Genomic DNA, 22,019 nt, shown 5'->3' on the forward strand with positions numbered 1-22,019 from the left:
ACCCCAGTTGAGTGTTAAGACAACATGGTGCTTAAAACAGCAGCAGTTGCATTCCACAAAATTGCTAACAGAAAACTGAACCACTATCATCAGTGGTGGGAAATTTTTGAAAGATATTCCTATGCACACAGGGTCTTAGTGATACTGGAGTAGACAATTCTTTAAGGACATCACTTAACATTTGGCTGCAATCAGAAGGTTTTTCTTGAAGTTGTGTTAAACAAAATGACAGCCACAAGATTTTAAAGCCATGAGTCACAATATTATTTTTTGAGGGAATAGTAAGGTTTTCAAGTAACACTGCCACCAGTGTACGCAGCCCACAAGTGAGATTCAACTGACTATGCACAATGGCGTACTCATACAAAATCCTCCTTGCTAATTGTCAGGTTTCAGAGTAGCAGCCGTGTTAGTCTGTATTCGCAAAAAGAAAAGGAGGACTCTTGGCACCTTAGAGACTAACAAATTTATTTGAGCATAAGCTTTCGTGAGCTACAGAATGCATCCGATGAAGTGAGCTGTAGCTCACGAAAGCTTATGCTCAAATAAATTTGTTAGTCTCTAAGGTGCCAAGAGTACTCCTTTTCTTATTGCTAGTTGTGATTCCTGTTAAAATCATTTATGCTGTTACTATGAATATCACTACGCAACAGATAAAAATACCAAATCAAGTCACTATTTTGAAGAATTTACAGTGTAATGATGGCCTTGCATACTCAGCCTCCTCTTGTATTTTTGCTTTCCCTGAAGTGCTGGCTTTGTGCTTCAGAGTCATACATCCCCATTACTGGCTTTTGTGGAATGTTAGATGCTGCTCCCAAATCATAAGATAAGACATCCGCAGAAAAGTTGGCCTATCAATAAGAGCAGCAGCATGGGGTGTTTAAACCCAGCCTTCCCAACAGTGCTGCCAGATGTGGAAAAACAAGTTTTCCATTCTCCAAAATACAAACTACTCCTACATAGTACTGCAATAAGAAGCTTGACAGCTACTTAAACAAACAGCTCTAAAAATAACTAATCCGATATTTTCAACAATAAAACAGCAACTCTGTGCTATTCCTCAAAGCTATTCTGCTTATACCTTAGTCCAGACCATTTTTTTTAAAAGCTACATGAGGCATTCTAGGCAATACAATAGCCCTTCCATTACACTAAGATTTAGAGCTCAAAAACAAAATTAACACACCAAGCAAGCTCACAAGTGAAAAATAAATAGCTTGAACTCATCTTTATTAAGTTATTAGATCTAAAGAATTCTAGCTTAGCAACACAATTTAATCACAAGTAGGACTTGGGGTGTTTTTTTCTTCATACCACCATCAAAACTTAAAGGGTTTTCAAACACCAGTGGTTGTCACTAGACTAAGTTTCATTGGTAATGACAGAAATTAATGTTAAAGTGCAGTTCAAGTAGGGGAGCAGTGCTAAGGCCACTGCTCCCCAAGGCCCAGCGAACTGAGGGAAGGAGCTGGTTATATGAAACAATCAAACGTTAAGTTTATTGATGGACACATATGTCTTCCATCAGCTCCAAGTTTTAGCTAGACACTTACACATGGACACCCTTAACAGTGAAAAACCTAACTTGTGGCTATTACGGCAATCTGACCAAACCAAACTTTTGCAGAGAGATTACACTGGAAGCCCTCAGCAACAAGAACTGTCACCTGTGTAGTGGGGTGTGCAGTCCACACAGGTGTCAAACTGAAAACCAATGCCCAATTTATAACACCCCTTCCACAGGTAGCTTTTACCCCTCTTTACATCCTTTCACCTTGAGCACTGGGATCAAACTAAGAATAATGGTATTAATTTAAGAAAAAAAGAATTAGGCTCAGGAAAACTTCTAAAGATCAGTCTTCTTAGCTATATGATGGAAACCACAGTGCTTGAGCCATTTCTAATTAGTCTGGAAAAAGCCATGAGAACACACACATTGGGAAAATCTTATTCAGGCCTCAGGGAAAGAAGTAGGTGGTCTAATACATTTTTCCCACCTCTAAAGTCAGTCTTATTTTGCTGACATGTTCAGAAGTGAAATTGTTAGCGATGACATTTAAACCACTATTAAACTTGAGAGTCAATATTCAACTGATATAAGTGGTGTAGTCTACGTATCTGAGCTACTGTTTGACCTTCTGTCTGCTGTCTCAGCAAGACAGCACGACTCTGGTTCATGTTCAGAACATATCCCTGTAACCATAAACACTAACTTTTTTTGTTAATAAATCCTGCATATACTGATGGGTCTCCCCACAGAAGCACTGGAATACCATCCTAACTTTGAGCCTGGGGTTTGAATGCACGTGTATGAATGAACATGCAGTTAATCAGACCAAGTCATGCTCCCCAAGGACAACTCCAACCCTCTTCAAATGTATTCCTACTCTTGGCAGAAACAGAACACAAAGGAACTGTGAAAAGGTCTGTCCCAGCAATGATATGGGTGCTCATGAATGTTTTACAATGTCTAAATTAACTATTTTGGGGTGGGAGGTTAAGTCATTTCCCCCGATATGAGGATATTGCCCTTACTGATATGCTATTAAAAACTGGAACATGAAAGTATACAGCCACTCTCTCTCTCGTTGTATATAACATTTACATAGGCCTGTTACACTTACACAGGTTTTTAAACAATTTTTAAAAATCTAGTCATATAAGCAAGATTTAAATAAAAGCATTCATAAATTGACTAAGTACATTAGGTCATATAAAAAAAGGTCAATATGTCAACTTGATATGACATGTTATTGATGACATGGAGTAAATTTATCTAATGTTGATGTCCTATTTGATAAGAAGGCTAAAAAACAAGAGATACGGTCTACTGGAAAGGCAATAAAATCACAAAGTTCTGCACAGTTTTACAAGAGGATTTAAATATAGCTGTCCCAGTGGGTAAGTCAGTGGCATTAAAACATTGCCATTTGTATAGACACACGTGATGTGTCTGATTCCATTAAACCTCTATTTTGTTAAGTTATTAAATTCATGTTTGTGTTTAAGTCAGACTCAGCAGTGACCATTTACTTGTCCACTTTTGTTCACATCAGGCCCAACTTTATGCTATGTTTGACCTTTATAAGCACAGAAAGTTGTATTAGGAACAACATTTTAAAAAAATTCAGGTATGACACATTAAAGATGTTAAATACACACACACCCCCACACACCATGCTGAAGGATATACGTACACATTTAGATCTGTAAAGCACTGCAGAATAGTGTGTGTGTAAGTGTGTTAAAGTTCTTTCTAAGGATCAAATGAACTAAGTCATGAAAAAGTTCTTTAGCAAAAATTAGCAAGAAAAATAGCCTGAAGTATCAGTCTTCAGAAGCTGTCACAGGACTCATTATGCTGAGCAGAGAACTCCAACAAAGCATCAGAGGAACTACCTGGGTGTTGCATGTTCGTACTGAATGGTTCTGCTAACCTCTTCTTCTGTGGCCAAACTGCTATGATTAGGTGCTAGCTCAAGCAGAGCTAGTGCATAGATGTCTACCTGCACTGGGAACCACAACTCCCAGCTGCTGTGTAGACATACCCTGAATGGGAAGAGCCTCCAATCAGTTCTTACGCTCTCAGTATTTCTTTGGTGGATCTCATCTCAAATACTGTTCCTCCCACATGCACAGAAATCTCCAAGAGCAACAGGGACAGCAGAACACTACCTAAAACAAAATATGTTTATCCAACCTCAGAAGCATGTGAATCATATAGGTAGCAACAAAAAATGCTGTGTGAGCCAGATGGAGTGGGCCCAATTTCAAAAGATGTTGCAATTAATTCTAAATTATTTGTGCCCACAGAGGGTCAAACATAATGGCAGGCATTTTGACTGCTAAATATAGTGGGAATATTATTTGAAAAAACAGCTAGTTAACAAATGATACTTGGTTTTGTTAGTAATAATACTTAGCACTTTAAAGCTTATTTAAAACAGTCTTCACAACACTCCTGTGATCTGGGCAGGCAGTATAATCCCTGATTTTCAGACAGCAAAGCATAAAGGTTGTGTGACTTATCCAAGGCCAGAGGTACCACATCAGTAAGAGGATTAGAATTCAGTCCCATGTTCTATTTATTAGGCTATGCCTCTTGTTTCCTGCTGCTAAAGAAAAACCATGTATTTGGAGTATTCCACGATGTAAATTAGTTCCTGTTTTGCACTCCTGAGCCCAACATTAATGACAGATCATAGAAATTGTGAGAAATCATATTTCTCCCTAATTTTACTGTTTTGCATGTTCCATACCTAATGATAGAGATGGAATTAGAGCTGGGTGGGAAACTGTTTTTACATCCCATAAAGTTTTTCAAGAATTTATATTTCTGCATTGGAATGAATCCAAGATCTTTCACAAATTTTTGCAAAAAAAATTGGAGACAAGGCTTGAACCTGGATCTACCACATTCCACTTGAGCGCCCTAACTACCAGGCTATGGCCTATTCTGGACTGACTATAAATTGGTCAGTCTCTCTTGAATCCAATCTGGGCCAGAGAAACCTTCCCAAAACTGACAGGTCCCTGTAAAAAAACCTTAGTTCTGACAAATCAGCATTTTCCAATGAAAACCCATTTTGTCAAAAATTTTCCAACCAGCTCTACATGGAAATCATACAGCAACTGGTTACTAAATTAGCAAAATGGGGTAAGACCAGTAATTCTCTAGTTCTCCCAGTTATTCTATAGAGGCTTCCTGAAGGTGGCCACTAAATTATACATCCAGCCTAGGCATGACCATAGTTAGTGACATTAGAAAAATCACATACCAGGTCTAAGAGCATAAGAACGGCCATACTGGGTCAGCCCAAAGGTCCATCAAGCCCAGTATCCTGTCCTCTGACACTGGCCAATGGCAGGTGTCCCAAAGGCAATGAACAGACAGGTTATCATTAAGTGATCCATGCCCTGTCACCCAATCCCAGCTTCTGGCCAACAGAGGCTAGGGACACTATTCCTGCCCACCCTGGCTAATAGCCATTGATGGACCTATCTTCCATGAATCTATCTAGCTCCCTTTTGAACCCAGTCATAGTATTGGCCTTCACAACACCCTCTGGTAAGGAATTCAAGAGGTTGACAGTGCGTTGCGTGAAAAAATATTTTTTTGTGTTTTAAACCTACCTATTAATTTCATTTGGTGGCCCCTTGTTCTTGTATTATGAGGAGTAAATAACACTTCCTTATTTACTTTCTCTATACCACTCATAATGTTATAGACCTCTATCATATCCCCCCTTAGCTGCCTCTTTTCCAAGCTGAAAAGTCCCAGCCTTATTAATTTCTCCTCATACGGAAGCCATTCCATACCCCTAATCATTTTTGTTGCCCTTTTCTGAACCTTTTCCAATTCCAATATATCTTTTTTGAGATGGGGCAACCACATCTACACGTAGTATTCAAGGTGTGGGCGTACTATGGATTTATATAGAGGCAATGTGATATTTTCTGTCTTATTATCTATCCCTTTCTTGATGATTTCCAACATTTTGTTCTCTTTTTTGGCTGCCACTGCACATTGAGTGGATGTTTTCAGAGAACTATCCACAATGACTCCAAGAGCTCTTTGAGTAATAACAGCTAATTTAGACCCCATCATTGTATATGTATAGTTAGAATTATGTTTTCCAGTGTGCATTACTTTGCATTTACCAACATTAAATTTCATCTGCCATTTTGTTGCCCAGTCACCCAGTTTTGTGAGATCCTTTTGTAGCTCTTTGTAGTCTGCCTGGTACTTAACTATATTGGTAGTTTTGTATCATCTGCAAATTTTGCCACCTCCCTGTTTACCCCTTTTTCCATATCATTTATGAATATGTTAAATAGGACTGGGCCCAGTACAGATCGCTGGGGGACACCACTATTTACCTCTCTCCATTCTGAAAACTGACCACTTATTCCTACCCTTTGTTTCCTATCTTTTAACCAGTTACCAATCCATGAAAGAACCTTCCCTCTTATCCCATGACTGATTATTTTGCTTCAGAGCCTTTGGTGAGGGACCTTGTCAAAGGCTTTCTGAAAATCTAATACACTACTTCCACTGGATCTCCTTTGTCCACATGCTTGTTGACCCCCTCTACTAACCCTAATATACTTCTTTATGACATTAAGATAGCCCAGGACAGAGTGCATGTAAAAAGCTGATAGTGCAGAATGCACTAGCTTTGACAGAAGTGCATGGGTGTGTGCGCCAGGAGCAGACAGAGTGGACTCAGTATCAATTGCTTTGCTCTGGAACCTGGCTGCTTGTTGATATACAGACTGTTAAAACTAAAACCCTGACTCAAAGTTTTAAAAATGGAATTGATCCCATATCTTACTGCTCTTTCAACAAGTCTTCCACTGCAAGGTCAAAGGGAGCACAGCTTTTGGTTCAGACTGTGTGTAAAACAGAATTGATCCAGCTAAGAACTATTTAAAATATAGTTAAAAAGAAAGGTGTTTGTGACAGGTAACTGTAATAAAAGCTTACTTAGCTAAAGCCACAACTACCCCTGCTGCAGATAATATACTTAATTTCCAGATGGTCATTTTCTGATTTTACATTTAAATAAAACTTTATTTAATCCATAAGATGTTTTATAATGCCTGAACAGCACTACACCAGTTTATAGAAAGATTTGGTATACATCCGCGGTATGAAGCACCATGCACATTGTAGTTCATATAGCATAAAACTAACTTAACAAAAAAGCCTCATTTTCTACATAATACATAGCAGAGAACGGTTTCTGAAACACAGCAAACATACGAGACCTATGAGTTTTTCCAAACAGTATGCAGCTGTAGCAATTTAAAAGAACCCAGTGATACAAACAAGCAGAGGTTACAACTGTAGGCAACCTGGTTTTACTGAACAGTAATGGTTTGAATTGTAACACTTATAATGGTACCCTCTCTAATTCAAGACAATAGACACTGAACTAGCATTAGCAAGAGTATATCCTATGAAATAAGTAACTAAATGACGTAGCACAAATATTCTAGAATGAAAGACGACATCATCTACATTGCAGAGTCTTGCGTGGTTTGTTTGCGTGTACAGGCATTCTTAAACTCCAAGTTCAACATAAAAGAAAAGTAACAAAAGCATAAAACATGATATTGAAGCAGGTCAACAAAACCTGTAGCTTGCCTCAAGAACTCTATTTCCTAGGTATGAGCTCTGTGTTTATAAACATGAAACTGTTTTCACGCTCTGCATCTCAGCTCATAAGAAGGCCTTAAATAGAACACTATGAAGTTAAAAATTTTGCATTTAAAAACTAGTACACATGTTATTAATTCTTACATGGTTATTAACTCTTCCATGACCTTTATAAATATCTAATTTGCTTTTCACATGCAGATTCTCTCTCAGTTTGGACAATGAATACATTTTCATGATCTCATGTACTGGCACCATGCTGCAAGGGTTGACTCGCAAACATTGCAGGGAATTTTTTTTTTTTTTAAATAGCTAATTTCACCCCATTTTTTATTTTGTAGGAAGCCATTTCTATTGCATTTGTTTTTACTACTGCATACATCTGAATCACCAAAGCAAACACGACTAGTTCTTCAAGGAACAAAGGACCTTTTGACAGAAGAGTTTGGAAGCAGCCTCAGTTAGGAAAATACATTTTTAAAAGTTTGTAAAGTCAGATCCTTATCTAACATCCCAGTGCCATCGAGCTGTGATCACCACCTACTCCCCCAAGAACCAGAGGTGTCCCACCCACTGACGAACAGACTGAAGACTTGGGGCTGTTTCCTCCCTCACAAAAAAGCTTGGCTAAACCCTTCGGCATCTCCCCCCCCCCCCCCCCGGCAGCCGGCGGCGCGGGGGAGCTAGGTGACTGCCCCAGGGGACACGTCCAGCCCTCGGAAGGGCCCCCGCCGAGCGAAGGGGCCGGCCCCCCCCCGGGCTGTGGCGGTGCAAAGGGAAGCGCATCGCTCGCTCCCAAGGTGCCCCCGCGGGGCCGCCCGGGTGAGGGGCCCGCCCTAGCCGCCTGAGGGGGAGGGCACCGGGCCGGGAGTTCGGGGGGAGCCCCAGGCGCCCCCCTTTCAGAAGGGCCCACCGGGGGGGGGAGCGGGCGGTAAATGGGGAACTGAAAGGCCGGGGCAGCAGGGGGAAGGGGGGCAGGGCGGGGCTGAGGGGAAGAAGCCCGGGGAAATGGGGCCCGACTCGGGGGGGTGGGGGGGCCGTACTGCCGGCGGCGGGGGGGGGAGGAGAGGGGGGGCGGGGACTCACGGCGCGGGGGAGCTGGGGGGGCGCTGGAGCAGGGGCCCGTCACTCCGGGGGGGGAGCCCGGGGGGGGCGCCGGGGGGGGGAGCCGGCGGGGGGGCGGGGACTCACGGCGCGGGGGAGCTGGGGGGGCGCTGGAGCAGGGGCCCGGCACGCCGGGGGGGGAGCCCGCGGGGGCGGGGGGGCGCCGGGGGGGGGGAGCCCGGGGGGGCGGGGACTCACGGCGCGGGGGAGGCGCCGCCCGGGTGCACGTCCTCGGGCGCATCGTAGAACTCCTCGGTGTCGCTGTCGGACGCCATGGGCCGGGCCCCGGCAGGCGAGGCGAGGAGGCGGCGGCTGACGGCGGCGGCGACAGCGGGAGCCGCGCAAGTCTCGCGAGCGGCGCGGGCGCGGCGGGGGCGGGGCCGCTGCGAGTCGGCCAATGGCGGGGGACGCCGCGGCGTAGGCCGAGCGGGGGCGGGGCCGTGCTCCCCGCAGAGCCTGGGCGGGGCGCGGGGCTCTCCTAGGCTCGCCAGGAGGCCGCCTGGGGCCTTGCTGTGCCCGTGGTCAGGGCCGGGGCTGCAGCTCACTGGGGTTGGCACCAAGCGACCCCGGCTCGGGCACGGCTCCGCGGTGCTGGGCGCTGTACCAACACCTAGGCGCGGTGCTAGGCGCTGTACCAACACCTAGGCGCGGTGCTAGGCGCTGTACCAACACCTAGGCGCGGTGCTAGGCGCTGTACCAACACAGAGAGAGAGGCTGCCGGCGCTTCTCGGCAAGAGGCTTCAGGGGCTCTGGCACAGCACTGGGTGCTTACAGAGGCTGGTGCTCATTTCTGTTGGGCAGGGAGGGGCAGGGCTCCACTGTTCTCGGAGCTGTACAAACACCTACGGGAGAGAGAGGCCTTTCCCTAAACCACCTTGCACCCTGAGTGATCGGGAATGATGAGACCCTCAGAAGGGCAGTGGTTTCATTCACTTTGTTCCTGGGCTGACAGGGTGCTAGAGATTGCACCGTTATTAGTGGCCTGGCAAGCTACTAGCTGCAGCCCTGCCTCAGCTAAATTCGCATGACTCAAGTTAAATACAAGGTCCCAAAAAAGGAAAATAAGCAGTTAAGTCAGTCAGCGCTCCACTCATCCATTCCCCTTCTCAGCTCCCCACTGCCTCCCTTTCACCAACCAGGGCCTGCACATCCCCCTACTTCCACCCTGAACAAGCAGCATGGAGCTAATGCACCAGTGCACCGTCAGGTGCAGATTGCGGTGCTGTCATTTCCGTTTAAACATTACTACCAAATTCAGATCGATTGTTACCCACCTAGATTATCCATTCATAGAAAACCATCTTGCAGCTCCCACGTAAAATGGGATACTATCCCTCCCTGACTGGTGAATGCCAATGCAAGAGCGTGTACAGAAATATGTTGAGGTTGATGTAGGAAATCCCCACTCACCCTAGATTGATTGTTAAAGCATATGGCTCAATAACCCATACATGTGGTTGGTTGTGCAGGATAAGGGTGGAGCTAGGTGGGTTGTGAAAAAGGAAGGTAGCAACGGTTGAAATGAGAACTGAAGGGTGTCACATAATAAATGGAGCTGTTGAATGACTCACGTACTTGTTTCTTTGCTTTGGGAGTGTTGCTTTGGTGGCTTGTTTATACAGCTTTTATAGGAAAGACAGTGACTACAGAGAGAAGATCCACAAAACTCTGTCTCTGAGCAGCCATGATCCCGAGTTACATGATTGAGGGATAGAAGCTGAGGAACAAATTGATAAATAGTAATAAGGCACCAGGACCAGATGATATTCACCCAAGAGTTCTGAAGCAGCTCAAATATGCAATTGCAGAACTAACAACTATAGTATAAAGAAAAGGAGTATTTGTGGCACCTTAGAAACGAACAAATTTATTAGAGCATAAGCTTTCATGAGCTACAGCTCACTTCATCGGATGCATCCGATGAATTGAGCTGTAGCTCACGAAAACTTATGCACCAATAAATTGGTTAGTCTCTAAGGTGCCACAAGTCCTCCTTTTCTTTTTACGGATATAGACTAACACGGCTGCTACTCTGAAACCTGTCAACTATAGTATGTAACTACTGCTTAAATCAGCCTCTGTACCAGATGACGAGCACAACTAATATAATGCTGGTTTTTTAAAAAGTCTCCAGAGGTGATGCTGGTAATTACATGACAGTTAGCCTAACTTCAGTACCAGGCAAATTGGTTGAAACTATAGTAAAAAACAGAATTATCAGACACATAGATGAAAATGATATGTTGGGGGAGAGTCAATACAAGTTTTGTAAATAGAAATCATGCCTCTTCAATCTATTAGAATTCTTTGAGGGAATAAACAAGAATCTGGACAAGGATGATCCAGTGGATATAGTGTGCTTGGACTTTCAGAAAGCCTTTGACAAAGTCACTCACCAAAGGCTCTTAAGCAAACTAAGCTGTCATGGAATAAGAGGAAATGTCCTCTCATGAATCAATAGCTAGATAAAAGGTAGGAAACAAAGGGTAGGAATAAATGGCCAGTTTTCACAATGGAGAGAGGTAAATAGTGGTGTCCCCCAGGGGTCTGTACTGGGACCAGTACAATTCAACATATTCGTAAATGATCTGGAAAAAGGGATAAACAGTTAGGTGGCAAAGTTGGCAGATGATGCAAAATTACTGAAGACAGCTAAGTCCAAAGTTGACTGTGAAGAGTTACAAAGGGCTCTCACAAGACCCGTGGCTGGGCAACAAAATGGCAGATGAAATTCAGTGTTGATAAAAAGTAATGCACATTGGAAAACATAATCCCAACTATCCATACAAAATGATGGGGTCTAAATGAGCTGGTACCACTCAAGAAAGAGCTCTTGAAGTCATCATGGATAGTTCTCTGAAAACATCTGCTCAATATGTAGCAGCAATAAAAAAAAAGCTAACAGAATGTTAGAAACCATTAGGAAAGGGATAGATAGAAAATACAGTATCATAATTCCACTATATTTCCACAGTACATCCATACCTTCAACACTGCATACAGTTCTGGTCACCCCATCTCAAAAAACCATGTTTTAGAATTGGAAAAGGTGCAGAGAAGGGCAACAAAAGTGATGAGGGGTGTGAAACAGTTTCCATAAGAAGAGAGACTGAAAAGGCTGGCACTGTTCAGTTTAGAAAAGAGACGACTAAGAGGGGCTATGGTGGAGGTCTAATAAAACTGTGAATAGGGAAGCGTGGTTTATCTCTTTACATAACACAAGAACCAGGGGTCACCTATTGAAATTAAAGGCAGCATGTATAAAAAAAAATAAAGGGAAGTACTTTGCACAATGGATAGTCAACCTGTGGAACTCATTGCCAGAGGACGTTGTGAAGGACAAAAGTATAACTTGGTTCGAGAAAGAATTAGATAATTTAGTGGAGGATAGGTCCATCAATGGCTATTAGCCAAGACGGTCAGGGATGCAACCCCATGCTCTGGATGTCCCTAAACCTCTGACTGCCAGATGCTGGGATTGGACAATAGATGTTGGAAGGGAATCATAGTTGATCACAAGCTAAATATGAGTCACCGCTGTAACACTGTTGCAAAAGAAAAAAGAAAAAAAAAGAAAAGAAAACATCATTCTGTGATGGAGCAGGAGTGTTGTAAGCAAGAAGTAATTCTTCTGCTCTATGCTGGGCTGTTAAGGCTTCAGCTGGAGTATTGTGTCCAGTTCTGGGCACCACATTTCAGGAAAGATGTGGACAAATTGGAGAAAGACCGGAGAAAAGCAACAAAAATGATTAAATGTCCTATGACCTATGAAGGAAGATTGAAAACATTGGGTTTGTTTAGTCTGGAGAAGAGAAGACTGAGAGGGGGGACATGATAACAGTTTTCAGGTACATAAAAGTTGTTTCAAGGATGAGGGAGAAAAATTGTTCTCTTTAATCTCTGAGGATAGGACAAGAAGCAATGGGCTTAAATTGCAGCCAGGGAGGTTTAAGTTGCAGATTTTTAAGAGCAGGTTAGACAAACATCTGTCAGGGATGGTTTAGAAGATAATAGTTTGTCCTGCCACGAGTGCAGGGGACTGGACTAAATGACCTATCGGGGTCCCTTCCAGTCCTATGATTCTATGATTCTAAAATAACGTTTTTCTTTGTTTTTTGGAAATGTAAATGTTCTGATTTAATATTTTTATTTTGGGGGATTCCCCCTTTCTCTTCCTTTTTTACTTTTTCTACTGGAAATGGGGGGAAATGGTAAGAATGTGTGGGAAAGTGGGGAAAACACTTTTATATTTTATTAGTTTTTCAAGTGTCAGAAATGGATTTCCCACATTTTCTTACTGTTTTTCCCTGGTTTCCAGTGGAAAAAAGAGTGGAATGTAATAAAAAGAGAAGCAGGGGGAAATCCAAAAACAAACCATAAAAAACCAAAATGTTTTCATTTTCAAAAGCCAAAAATGAAATGACACTTCAAGATGAAATAAAACGCAAAATTTCCTGTAAAATATCCAAAAATTTTCAGTTGAAAAAATTTTAAAAGGGATTTTTCCTGTTGAGAAAAATTGTTTTTTTGTGACCAGCTTTAGCAATGAACATTTGAATCCAGCAAGAGACAAATTCTTTGGTTCCTCATTTTATATTATATATCTATACATATATACATATATATATTCCTGCCTATGAGATTTATCTTATGTGGACATTTTCCATCCACCACCAAATAATCAATGAATAAGGCAACAACAGTTCACTGTAGGGATCTAACTGCTTTCTGACACATTAAACATTCCTTTCATTTTGCATCTGTACAGTAATTTTATAAGTACATGTTACTGAACCAAAGCAGAATAATTTATCAGCACTTGCCAAGATGACATGCTGATCATAATTGTCTCATTACCTTGTGCTTCCCCCGCATCTATCTGTTAGGTCCACCTGTTTTCTCTTGTTGTCTTATACTTAGGTTGTAAACTCTTTGGACCACCTTGTTATGTGTCTGTGTCCAGCACCTAACACAATGGGGATGGGAATCCAGGTACTACTGCAATACATTCATAATTAATTAATTAAATGGCAAATATTTCTGGCCAGGGGCTCGAAGCTGAATTGTGGGTCTTTGTCACTTAGGCTAGACTTCTAAACTTTTGGATATTTGGACAGATCCTCATTCCTGAGGAGTGGATAGTCTTCTCTACTTCAGAGTCTGCAAGTAGTGCATTTTAAGATTATGACAGTCCTTCAGCTTTCCATACAGTACCTTAGCCCTCAATCCTGCAAAGATTTGTGCACATACTTAATTTGATGCACTGTGAATATTCCCATAGATTTCAGTGGGATTACTCTCAGTACCTCAAACTAAACATGGGCATGAGTCTTTGCAGGATTGGGATCTTAAATGGGACTCCACATTAAGGAGGATTTTCCTGTTAAAATACATTGCAGGTCCAGGAACAAGCTGAATTAGATTCATTATTGGTAGTTGTGATGTTATCTAATTAAAATATCATCAGGCAAATCATTATTGCTACCACTGTTATATAATTGCAACAAATCTTATACAAAGTATAACGCATGGCCAGAAAGGGTTAAATAGCTTGCAGGCTAACTAACCCAGAGCCAACCTGTAGAGACATGTTAGAAATAGTAATTAGGGTCATTCTATAGTAGATAGGCTAGAACTTTGAAATGCAAACCTATATTGTTAGAAGTTAGAAGTGATACTAATTGTTTACTCATAAATGTTAGCCATGTAAACAGACAGTTCCTGTCTGTCACTATAGCTGTTGGTTTAGAGATCAGAAGGTAATATTAACATTTAGATGAATTTTGGGTGCAATAATGTCATTGTTTATATGTCTCTTTGAAGTTTGTGATAGCCGGCCTAATGGATAAATTGCCCTATGTTAATTTGTGTAACATAACTGGTGATGTTTAGGAAACAGAAGGTTACATCAAAAGCCTGTTGTTTACCCAGGACTGTACGGTCAAGTGGATGCCAAAACACTGTATAAAAGACTCTTGGATCCTGATCCTGTCATCTCAGATCTACTTAAGCTTCATCAGGGGAAGTTTGAGTCGCAAGACTGAGATCCTAGCCTAAGCTGGAACACACCAAATATAATATTGGACATTGAACTATAACCTATGGATTAAATTCTAAAAGAACTCGTTGCAACTATAAAGCTCACCATCTCTGCTATGAATCTGAATTTCAAGATTGTGCTTATGTCTATATGTATACTGATTTTTAACCATTTCTCTCTCTCTTTTCCTTTTTAATAAATTTTAGTTTAGTTAATAAGAATTGGCTGTAAGCATGTATTTGGGTAAGATATTAACCTGGGAGGTAATGTGTCTGATCCCCTTTTTTATATGATAAATAAGATTTTCATTAATCCTCATCATGTCTGACTTGGGTGTCTAGGCGGAGCCCTGAGGCTGGATCACTTTAAGGGAACTGTGTTGTTTGGACTTCTGAGTAACCAGTAAGGTAACAAAGAAGCTGTCTTATGCTGGCTTGGTGAATCTAAGTATTGGAATATCCACCAGTTTCATGGGGATTGTCTGCCCCATTCTTTGCAGTTCACCCTAATTATGTGACCTTAGCTGGGTCCCCTGGGAATCTGGTCACAGTAGTCAACTTTGTCAAGAGGATTGCCTTGTAACAACTGTTTAAAAGCCTTGGTCGGCGTCACCTGGCCTGCTCAGCACAACGTGTGGTGAGACCGCTGTCTGCTCTTTCAACTTTGTTTTGTAGGACAGGAAAAAAAAATCTGATGCCAAAAATGAGACTGTGACACTATTAGGGATGTGCAGCACTGCAAGTGATAAGTGCTGTGGAAACGCACTTATCTGGCAGAGAGCTGCCAACACATTCAAAGGAATCTCGATGGAAATCTCTTTGGTAACACATAGGAAGAGACAAATTTCTTCTAATGAGCCTCTGGGACTCAAGAATATAGTTAAAACTTGACTGTAATCCATCACTCAGTGGGGAAGATTGTGTGGGAAAAGCACGGACCATCAGTTTTCAGAAACAAAATGTTACTCAGAACAAGATAGAATTTGAAATCCAGAGTATGAAAGCAGAGTGCTCCGCATAGCATGTGGATTTAGGCTAGTCTACACAGGAGGCTACATGGCATGCTCATGGCATACACGCAGAGGAAGGGCTGGGCCTTCAGCTCCAAAAACACACACCTCTAGCATTTGAGCCAAAGGACACACCTAGTAGGTTCCCATTCTCTCGGAACGTGCCCGTGACTACAGGGTGACATCCCTCACAAAAGGGCAGTAATGGGTGAAGAGTGGCAGCCAACCAGATGACGATGGTTGTGGGGGGTTGGGGAAGATGAGGAGGGAGGGCACCTGGCACATCCTTTTGCTGTTTTTATACTTCTTCTAATAAAGAGGTAAGGTGGGACCTGGCTGGCACCTTGCACTTTTATGTAGGGAACAATAGGGCAAAATATCACATGCAGCAAATTACTGACTAATGATTCAATGTTTAATACATAGTTCATGTTCCTATTCTGCCAGTCAGCATGACACATAGATTCCGTTAAAGACAATAGAGTGGTCTCTAAATTATTAAAGCTAATGATGTAATCTTAATTGGAAAGACAGACCTCTACAGAAGTTGAAAAAACATGAAGAGCTTCTTGAATTTAGTACTTTGCCAATAGCTGACAGAAATTGTAAGGCTGAGTATATTGTTGCCCAGAGGAAATGATATAGATAACATTAGCATTTTAAAGATCACCAAGAGCCCAAGTCTGGATTTTACTCAAGTATAACTCCATTTACTCCTGCTTTGTACAAGATTAAGATCAGAATCAAGCCCAATTTCCTATATGTAGCGATCTTTGCCTTCACATTCTGAAAACTCTCATCCTGTAAATGTCTGAGAAGATTCACAGCAATTGTTAGACACTATAGGAAGTCAGTAGGATAATTACCACAGCACTAACAATCAGCAACCTAAATTTCCTTTATCAGCTTGGACAAGTATAATGTTGCATACTATGAAGGATTTTTTAGAGATGTCATTAAGCATCAGCAAATCTATTTGTTGATCGGAAGAGGCTAGAAAGGGAGGCGTGCACAAGATCTGGCAGCCACAATGCTGTGTTTCTGCCAAGCTCATAGGAGCAAAATAGAAGAATGTCTTCCATGGTTTTAATCTCACTCATATTTCTTCAGGGTGTGGTCAGGTGTTTTCAGTTCGCTTTAAAGGTGAATATTGTTAACTTTCCTGTTCCCAGCCAACCAGAACAGTGCAGTTTGGGTGTAGCGGGCAGGGCTGTCTCTGGAGGGGTGCGGGGCCCGGGGCGGAAGTGACGAATCCGTCACTTCTGGGACCAATTGTGCCGTCCCCCACAAAGCGCAGGGCCTGGAGCAGTCGCCCCAATTTGCTGTATCCTAGGGACAGCTCTGGTAGCAGGAATACAGTTTCCAGAGATATAGTGTACAGTTCGTGACTGGTATTACAAATTATTCAGCCTTTCTCCCCCACAACCCAAACAAATCTTTGCAGATAAAACTTCCCATTGGCGTTGCACACGGCTGTGCAGAATGCTATGGCAGCAGGTAAGGAGAATAATGATATCTGTAGTAATTGAGAATTAGATTGTCTGGCTGAGGCTGGATTAACTACAAAGCAGCCTCAATCTGGCATGAGGCTATGACCCCAGCAACCAGGCTGCAGCAAATGGCCACAGGGCCCTGCTGCGAATGGTACATTTCATATTCACAGAATACTCATAGATGGCAAGGGAGTGGCACTCACCGAAGCCATAAGTGAATTTGGCCCAAAAGAAGCAGAACACCTATGTGCTCAAAGCAACTGTAACTGCAGAAAAAAATTAACAGGTCAAGATTAATAATAGGGTCAAAGTGTCCTTGGTAATGCCAGTAATCTTAAAAATGTTCCAGATCAGTCAGCTCTCATGTGGCTGTGTGAAAGGGGAGCTGCAAGCCAAAGGCACAGCCTGGATGGAGAAAATGGAAATGAGTTCCTTGTGGTAAGTGCCGCGTGCACAAGACTTGACTAAATTTACAGCCCTGGCATTCCTGTCCTGTCAGTAAGAGTTCCCAGCTGAGTTGATGATGACATTCTGGTCTAAGGAAATCAAGCAACCTGTCTATACTGCCTTTCTGTGGACATGCCTGAGACATATCAAAGGAATGCCAAAGAGGGCAAGGCTCACATATCTGGATGGGCTGTACCTGCCGTCTGTGTGAGGAGTGAACTGGCAAAAGCCTTTTAATGAAACATTTATTTTTTTCTGGCTATTAAAAAAACGTGAAACACTGGCTCCGGTTCTTCCCTACAATCTGGCTGCTTCATATCACTCCGGCTTAACAGGTTACCTGCCCCCAGTGGAGCAGAATCAGGGTAGCAGTTCTACAGCCTGCCCACTCCTGCCCAAGCTCGAGGAGCGTGGCCAGGTAAAAGGATGAATGAGTGGCGTGCTGTTGAGTTCTGGTGTTCCCTGAATGTCCTGGGTGTAACCTAGAGCAGCCCTGAGGCTACTCCGAATTGTGCAACGGGCCAAACTTGTCACCAGTCAGCCCCAGGGCCACAAAATTAACATAAAACCATCTTTGTCCCTCCCAGTCCTGGAATGAGCACAGCTCAGCAAGACACAGGAAATCTGGGCCACGGTTTCTGCACCCTCAGGACCAAACTAAGCTCTGGTATTAGCAGGTGCAATTACCATTAGCGTTAATAGGTGTTGCAGCAGCTCGCCCCAGAGCTCTATTTGCCTTCCTGGTGTCACCAGCAAAGAACCGTCATAACAGCCACAATTGACCGGCAGTCAAAACCAACACCAGCTAATGACTGTTGGTGTCTTCCCTTGGGTTTCCTTACTCTCCCCCTTGTTATTGCTCGGCGGTCTCCTCTACTTCCCATAAGCCACACCCCTGTACCTAATTCCTCACTTCATTTCTAGAATGTGCCATCTTGGTTCGGTCCAAGTAGTTCCTATATGGGGGATGGGGGTCAACTGCCAATGTCTGGTAAAGAAAGAGCACCCTGGAAATGGTAACCTATAATTTCACTGGGTTTTTCATGGAAAGTGGAGTCTTTGTAGGGTCATCGATATACCAGGCCTGGAGTAGATGTCTGGCTTCCCGGTTAAATGATGATGATGGTTTCTTTAGTGCCCCAGAATGTGCTCGGTGCTTTAGAAATGTATCAAAAATCTCTAGTCAGGCCCCTACCCAAACAGCTTACAATGGCCACAGGCAACACGCAAACACAGGGGTGGGCAAAGGGCTGGACCTCTTTTCTTTAAATAGCCAAGAGAGGATGCTGTCTGAAGCACTGTGGGAAGAGGACCAAAGAGAGGTTGTGCTGCCTTCAGGGTGAGGAGGATATTCCAGGTGTAGGAGGCACCACGGAGAGAGGACAGAGGTATGGCTGTCTGTCTAAACAGCCCCCAGGACAGTAGCTGCTGAGCCGCTCACAATCGTTAACCGATCCGCACGAACCCCTGGGTGGGAGGGAAGTGCTAGCGTCCTCATTGTACAAAGGGGAGCTATGGCTCAGTGCAGCTTGCCCCAGGTCACACAAGAAGTCGATGGCCAAGAATTGAATACAGGTCTCCTGAGTCCCAGTCCAGTGCTGGCTGGTGGGTTTCCTCTCTACCCCTGCAACGGGAGCAGGGGCTGAACCCACCAAATCCTGGGAATCATGGGGACCTGCTAGACCCTGGAGTACCCTATGCCTCTTCAGCTGTCAAGGCTCCTGTCCCTTATCTAGTATCAAGGCCCCAGGTTGTGGCTGCCACTGGAATTCTCCTTGTAGAGGTGCGAATGTGTGCGTGCAGGGGAGGAATTCTGACACAGAGTGACCAGAGTCGGGGGAGGGATTCTATCCCCATGGGTGCTGATACCTGAATGCCCATCTGCTTTCCTCTGCTTTTTACTAACATGGAAAATCTGAGTAGAGGAATTGATTCTAATCTTTGCCTGCATAAATCACTGGAGTTGTAGATAAACACTTTGGAGTATGAGAGCCTGGCGCAACACAGGAACGCAGCTCTCCGCCAGCTTGGGCATTAGATAGGGCACAGGGAAACAGAACGCCTTATGGGATGATGGAACAGATGCTTCAAGAACAGGAACAAATGGGCTGATCTTAGCAATGCTGTCAGTTGCACGGATGCCTACTGAAAGTTTTAAGGCAATAAAAAGGTTGATGCAGAAATGGGCTTTCTTGGAATGATCAGGATTATCATAAAACACTGACATAGTCAATTAACACAGTATTTTCCTGACCACCTGGTGCAGTCCAGGTTCCAGACACTTGACAATCTACATAAAACCTGACACACCAACAGAAGATGAAACGTCAGACAGCCATGCAGGAGAGGCACAGGGCGAGAGAAGGGAGAAAGATTTCCTGAAAAGGTGGGTTTTAAGGAGGAATTATTGCAGGATAAAGTGGATGCTCTGAGGCTAAGGAGGGGAGACCATTCCGGGGGGCGAGGGGAGAGCATGATGGATGGCACAGAGCTGAGAACTGGAGGAGGAGGGGAAGGATGAAGCAAGGGGAGCGGCTTGGGAAGAGTGTAGAGGATGGAAGGGGTGTGTGGACGAAAGAAGAGCACAAATGTATGTGGCCCGATAGGAAAAGACAAGGAGCTGGAGTTTTCATGTGGAAGCCACCACAGCCATTCCAGGGGATGAGGGCACATGACTGGGCACAGCCCCTGGTAAGGGGGCACAAAGGTGGCTTAGGCTGTCCAGATTCTGGGCTGCTCCAGGGCCTGGCGTGCTGGGGCTGTTCTAATGGACAGCAGCCATTCTCACACTGCCTATGGGCTGCACTGCAGCCTGGAGCAGCGCACCTTCTCCGCAGTGCTCCGGGCTGTGTATGCATCCCCTCCTCCCACAATGCCAGGGCTACCGCGGGGGCAGTGTGGGGACAGACAGTTGCCCTGCCCTACCCCTGTGCCGCGGGAATACTCTCCCAGCGGCTTGTGGTTGCTTTACAGCCCATCCTCCTCCAAGACAGTGCACAAGGGCTGGAGCGAAGACAGGTTTCTTCGTCATTTCCGTAGCATACTGCAGTAGTGGCCCGGAGCACCTTATTCGTTAGCTGCCCATTAAAAATAAAGATGATCTGATGGAATACACGTGAAGATACACACCACTGGATGGAGCGATGTCATCCATTCACTATCCTCTAGGACATGTCACAGCCACCCAAGAGCTCCCATCTACCCCAACACTCCTCCCACAACCCCAGCCAATATATATATATATATAAAACTAACAAATAAAAACCTGTAACACAATCAACCCATCCAAACCAAAAAGCCACAAACAAAAAAATACCCCAAGCAGAGTTTTTACCCCCAAAAGGGAGGAGAACCAGAGACTCCGCTAAGGTCCCTGGGGACTTTGCTATTGCTACTCATTGCACATAGAAGGCACTCGGACACTAGCCTGATGGGTGGCAGCATAAACCCTAAGATCGTTTTGGGGCGGGTATCTGGAAAAGGTGCATGATAGGCAGCATGTCACAGCACAGGGCAGGCCTGTCACTTCATGGACACCAAGTATCAAAACACTGCAAAATGCTATCCTGCCATTTCCTGGCTTAGAACCGCAGTCGAATCAGAAAGTTGTTGAGAATGCTAACACCTGGTGTTGTATGCCAGGAATACTGCTACCATGCTGCTCACCCCAGGGATCGCATGGTGCTAAGGGCAATGCCATTGCAAACATTTCTCCGCCTATTTCTGCTGTGAGTTGGTTGGGCTAGAGGATCTCTTTCTCTGGAACCTCTGGTTCTTTCTTTGAGGTTTGAGAGGTCTCTAAAACCCTGAGAATTGCACCAGGTGGGATCTTTGAGCTCTTTGTGATCTACTGAATTTCCTTTTGTTCGCAGGGGTGTAAATTCCCGTGAACGCAATGTGGCTCTAGAGTCTTTTAGAGTGTGGAGCAGCTCATTGGTATTCTCCGTGAACACCTCCAGTCCGTCAAACAGGAGACCCTCTGCTATATCCTGGACTTCTCTGCCCTGTGCATCACCGCTTCTGTGGTGGTAGAACAAGCCATGGTACCCGCAGCATGTAAGCATGCCTGAAGGACTGGCCTGGCCAGTAACGTCCCTCAGCAAAAACAGCCCGGAATCGTTCCCTTTCTTCTGGAGGATGATTTTTTAATAAGAGAATTAAGCTCTGTGTAATCTGTGAAATTGTATTTGCCCATTAGCACTTGGTAATGTGCAATGAGGAAGTGTAGAGACGCAGATAAGTAAGATTTTCTCCCTAGAAGATCCAGACGCTTCTGGTGTCGGTCATATGGGATGGACTCTTCTCGTTCATTCGCCATGTCAATTACCAAAGAGTTGGATGGAGGGTGGGAGAATAGGAACTCAGAGTCCTTGGAGGGAACATAATATTTGTAACAGCCCTATTACGTGTAGGTGGTTCTGTGGCCAGGATAAGCCAAGTTGTTTTTGCAGGCTCCGGGAGAACCTCATTGACAGGGAGGGCGACTCTGGATGTAGTGGCAGAGTGGAGAATATCCAGCAGTCTGTGCTGTGATTCTTTGACCTCCTTGAGAGATATTCGTAGGGAGTCTGCCACCCATCTGATAAGTTCTTGGAACTGCCAAAAATCATCGGCCATGGGGGTGGGGAGAGCATTACCGCCCATTCAGGTGATGGTAATCTGAGGGGTAGCTTCTTTGTCCACCCTAGCCCCTTCCTGTTGAGGGGTGTGTCCGGGAGGAGAAGCTTGTGTCCCCCTATTATCCCGATGGGAGAGGGTTGG

At 44.1% G+C, this 22,019-nt stretch overlaps 1 protein-coding gene across 2 annotated transcripts in view; it reads right to left on the reverse strand.

Moving 5' to 3' along the window:
• Window positions 1–8,621, reverse strand: part of WDR44 (WD repeat domain 44) — a 60,848-nt gene extending 52,227 nt beyond the window's left edge. Inside the window, exon 1 of one of the 2 annotated variants that reach the window (XM_084639112.1) lies at window positions 8,468–8,618. In XM_084639112.1, coding sequence (XP_084495238.1) covers window positions 8,468–8,544 — 77 coding nt within the window. In that variant the 5' untranslated portion in view covers window positions 8,545–8,618. Of the gene's footprint in view, window positions 1–8,467 lie in introns of both variants that reach the window. The other variant, XM_084639113.1, reaches the window with a different exon arrangement.
• Between the last annotated feature and the right edge of the window lie 13,398 nt (window positions 8,622–22,019).

This window comes from Lepidochelys olivacea (assembly GCF_965140295.1).
Source record: "Lepidochelys olivacea isolate rLepOli2 genome assembly, chromosome: 9".
NCBI lineage: Eukaryota > Metazoa > Chordata > Testudines > Cheloniidae > Lepidochelys > Lepidochelys olivacea.